The 4,757-nt window shown below is 39.5% G+C and overlaps 1 protein-coding gene across 1 annotated transcript in view; it reads left to right on the forward strand.

The window, feature by feature from the left end:
* pak1 (p21 protein (Cdc42/Rac)-activated kinase 1) overlaps positions 1-4,757 on the forward strand; it is a 62,512-nt gene that overhangs the window by 37,729 nt on the left and 20,026 nt on the right. The window contains exons 4-5 of the mRNA XM_023402602.2: positions 3,578-3,672; positions 4,015-4,162. Of these exons, the coding sequence (XP_023258370.1) occupies positions 3,578-3,672; positions 4,015-4,162 (243 nt within the window). The remainder of the gene's footprint in view (positions 1-3,577; positions 3,673-4,014; positions 4,163-4,757) is intronic.

Below are 4,757 nucleotides of genomic sequence, written 5' to 3' on the forward strand. Positions count from 1 at the left end.
AATTTTTCACCTGTCCACGTCTACAAAGGTCAGTGTGAAGGGTGAGCCTAAACTTATGACCTCGTGTAACATCCATGTATTTAGACAACCACTGCAGTATGAACAGACCTGCTCCTTATAACGGTAGAAACACAATATTATAAACTTTCCAGAAGCATAAATTGCTGTTCTGTAGTTACAGCCTCATGTCACCTTACACAGAACAGAACAACAATGAGCTCCAAACAGCGATAGATTTTTTTTGAATGACAAGAATGAACACTGGTGTCAGTACCTGGTAATCAACAATAATCAGGAACTGAGATAGAAAATCCACTAAACAGCGGGTCAAAAACTCTCTGCTCTAAAAGAGAAGAATTGTCTCCCATGTTAATTAGTACTGCATTAAATCCATAATTACACATTTTTATTTTAACCGGTGCAGCTTTTCTAGCTGTTATGTCACTGGTCACATGACGCTACTCAGCCAATCATTGTGACTTGAGTCAGTCGGTGAGATACACACTAATGGTGAGGAACGAGGCTAAGGACGCGTTAGAGGTGTTCAGTTGTTAAGATGTGAGGTGATGTTGTTCAACTGTTGGAATTTTAACAATAAAGGAAAAAAAATGAAAAGATAAATAAACATTATTTCATTTTGTAAAATGAAGCACTAGTTTTTCAGAAGCCCTCTGCTCTGTAGTTATTATGTGCATTACTTATTACAGCCGTTATTGTCCTTAAACTCTATTGGACCTGTTTGGATTTTAATTGAATTCTCTTCCTGCAGAGACACAATGCTAGTGTAGACAAATAAGTCCTGATTGTAAAATGCCCATTTATAACAAATGAAAACCACCGGAATAAGACAGATGATGCTAATGACATTAATCATCATCAACACACAAACAAACCTTGAATAGTTTATTACCATATGTAACAGTGACAAAAGTGATGTCATAATAAAAGTGTGGTCAAAGTGAATGTTTTCCAGCAGATACCAACATTACACACACACACACACACACACACACACACACCATGTAACAATCAGCAGTGTCTGCTGTCTTTAATCAACTCCTTAACTAGTCGATTTTACGGCTGTTTGAAAATGTTTAGATAAAGACAACCATATGTATTTAATTTTACATGTTGCAGTTACGTGAGGTGAATCATCACTGCTTGAGGCTCTTTTATGTTTGTAAAGTGCATTTTTATTCACATCCAGTCATTTGAATGACAGAGCTTTTAAAACACTATAGAAAAAAACTTTGGATTCTGTTTGCAAAGCCTCAGTTACTTGCTTAAAATGAAATGGTGTTAATTCAACAGTGTGTTGTTAGTGTGTGTGACCTGAGCTTCAGACCAGTTCACTCACATACACACACACACCAGCACCAGCACAGTATTACTGTACCAGCTCTGTTTTACATGTCTCACATCACATGGCTGGCCTACTTTAGACAATACATGCATGTACTCACATACATTTTTGTATTCTTTGTTTATTTTCCCAAAACACACCATCATTTTTATCTACAAATGAGTGAGCTGTGTTCTGTCAGGACAACAGCAGTTTTCATTCTTTATCTCCTCAGTTTGAGACTCTGAGGTCTGGGAGGCGCTGTAGGACATTTTATACCAAAAACATAAAAAATACTGATCAACGGAACAATTCTTGTACAATGTTTTATGCTTTGTTATAAAGTCCTAGTTTGAACTTTTTGGAAAATGCTCTTATTTCGTCTCTTGCCAAGATTTAAACGAGAAGACTGATACAGCAGTCAGTATGTAGCTACAGCTGGTCATCTTAGCTTAGCATAAAGACTGGAAACGATTAGCTTGGCTTCATCCAAATATAACACACACATTGCTAACATATTTTTGCACAACACACAAACACAAACCAAAGTGTTAAAAACAACATTTTGCTGTCTAACACTAGATTATTTGCCAGACTGTGTGTTGGCTGGGACCAGTTTTCCTGGCGTCTCCATTGGTTGCCTCCCAACTGGTTTCTGCCAAGCAACTGACCGCCACATAACCTCGCCATGAAATTTTCAATTGCTGTTTTTGTACAAAACAAATAACGTACAGCATGTTAACTAATGAGCTATAGAGATAGTGGAAGGCAGAATTTGTATTTTTGAACAAAGCAAGTCTAGATGTTCTAACGTGCTAATGCTAAGATAGCCGACTGCTGGCCATCATTAGCACTGACGGCCTTCCTTAGTTTCCGTTTTCACGAGTTTGAGAATAGGTTGGCGGCCCCTCCCCTGCCACTACGTAGCCTCGAAAAGGTTGAGGGCGCGAAGAGTCCAGGGTTTCACACTCAACCTTTTGACCGTTTTAAGTGCACCATCTGGGTACTTAAGGTGCGCTGCATGTTGCTGTACTGTTCAGTGTAAACGCACTCGTGAACTCAAAACAGCAAGTGTGAGTGTGGAAGACAGTGACTCAAGACACAGCCTGTGAGTTTTCACTGAAACGAGCAGCAGAACGTCTCTGCAGGAACAGGAGGGGCTGAGCGAATCAGTGTACAGATCTACGGTCAAATAAAGTTTTATCCATTTGAAATGGCAAAATATTTTTGGTTCATGATAAAACGCTGATGAGACTGTGGGAGAGGACGTCACATGAGTGGGTGGTCCTTCAGTGTGGCCCGTAGTGCCGCAGGTAACTGCAGTTATCTTTCAGATGTGGATACAAGCACCAAAATTGGTATGTTGATCCCTCTGGGGCCATTGCTTTGAAAAATCCCGTTAGCCACTTGAAATATCAAGATGGCCGCCATTACTTGCATAGGAAACACATATTTTACCACTGAATTTACCCACGGAACAACTGGCAATGATTTTGCAACTGAATCATGTTTTAGACAATGAGGATGGCTATAAAACACAATGAGTCAACAGTCTACTTGTTTACTTGTTAGCTCGCTAGGCTAACCTTTATTATATTATAATATGTTATATATTAAATCTGCAGTTATCTGCTGCACTACCAGGACACATTTGCGTTCTCGCTGCTAAAAGAATGTGGCCACATGTGGCCCAGAACACCTCTAAGTATTAACACCCCAGACAGATGTTGATGTCAGGTCTGAGCTGGACCTGTGTCTCCCAGTGGAGTTATGGTTTCCCTGAGGATCATCTCGCATTGTTTCCAACATATGGCGTCTCTGTCTTTTTCCTCACTCTTTCTGTATTTTTCTTTCCATTCTCATTTTCCTCTTTCTAGCTTCTACTTCCTGATATTCTCTTGTGTTTTCCTTGAGCTTTCCCTCTCTGTCCACCTCTGTGTTTCTCCTTTTAAATGTTTGTCTGGATTTCAAACCTTTGGAGGAATGCTGGATCTATCACTACCTTCTCTTCAAGGGCCTTTAAAAAGTTGCATTTAAGATTTTCTGTTTCATTCAGTTTAATCCTTTAATCAGTACTAACCAAAATAATTTCCTGTACAATCCTTTGTGCTAAAACTGACTTTGCTAGAATATAACAATTTATTATAGTAAGTATAATCTGTCTTGTAAACACCATGTTATAATTATGACTGTCATTATGTGACAATCTGAAATTTGTATCTGTTGTTTTTCCAGCGTATAAGAAAAAGGAGCGTCCGGAGATTTCTCTGCCATCTGATTTTGAACACACCATCCATGTCGGCTTTGACGCTGTTACTGGGGAGTTTACTGTAAGTCTGTGTGGTGTTGTGTGATTGTTCCACAGTGTGTGGTAACACACACGCTGTGTGCGTCTGTGCTGTGTATTTGTGTGTCTTTTGTGTTTGCAGCATTTTTTAATTACTTACCAAAGGACCCATGTTCATTGTTGCATGTGAGTGTGTGTGTGTGTGTGCGTGCGTGCGTGCGTGTGTGTGCGCAGTACTACAGTCCTTACTACAATATATTTTTATTGTTGTATTGTCATAAAGTGATGGAAATTTGTCTTTGTCAAGGCTCATCATAAAATAAACAGTACACATTGAAATTAAAAAAGAAATAAAACGTGTGTGTGTGTGTGTGTGTGCGTGCAGGGCATGCCAGAGCAGTGGGCCCGGCTCCTGCAGACATCCAACATCACCAAACTGGAGCAGAAGAAGAATCCTCAGGCCGTCCTCGATGTTTTAAAGTTCTACGACTCTAAAGAAACGACCAACAGCCAGAAATACATGAGCTTCACAGGTGCTGATTATGTGTATATATGTATATATATAAATATATATATATACTGTATGTACAGGTGGGGAGGTGGGACATGTATGGTTTGGTTTTGAATTGTTGTCATACAGAAATTTTGCAGTGGCATAAAAGTGAAGTGTCGATGCTTTCAAAGATAAAACCATGAATTAACTTCATACAAAGAGCAGAAAAGAGAAAAAACATAAATCAAATTTAGGTTTGACCTTTACTGTTTAAAAACAGTTTTTCAGGTACTTTGCAGGTAGGTTGTTCTTAGCATCTTAGGGAACTTGCCTCAGTTCTTCTGTGGATGTAGACTGTCTCAGTGTCTTCTGTCTCTTCATGTGATCCCAGACTGACTCCATAATGTTGAGATCAGGGCTCTGTGGAGACCAGACCGTCTGTAACAGGACTCCTTGTTATTCTGTCTCTCTGTGGATAGTTCTTTATGACTGTATGTGTGGACTCATTGTCCTGCCGCAGAATGAATCTGGGACCAATCAAACACCTCCTTACGGTGTTGTGTGATGGATGAAAGTAGAAAACCTTTGCACGGTGCTGTATCTTTCTCTTCCACCTTAGAGTTTTTGTCTTATAC

This window comes from Seriola lalandi, unplaced genomic scaffold, assembly GCF_002814215.2.
Source record: "Seriola lalandi dorsalis isolate HSWRI2012SDOR001 ecotype SW California unplaced genomic scaffold, Sedor1 jcf7180002053950, whole genome shotgun sequence".
In the NCBI taxonomy this organism is placed as follows: domain Eukaryota; kingdom Metazoa; phylum Chordata; class Actinopteri; order Carangiformes; family Carangidae; genus Seriola; species Seriola lalandi.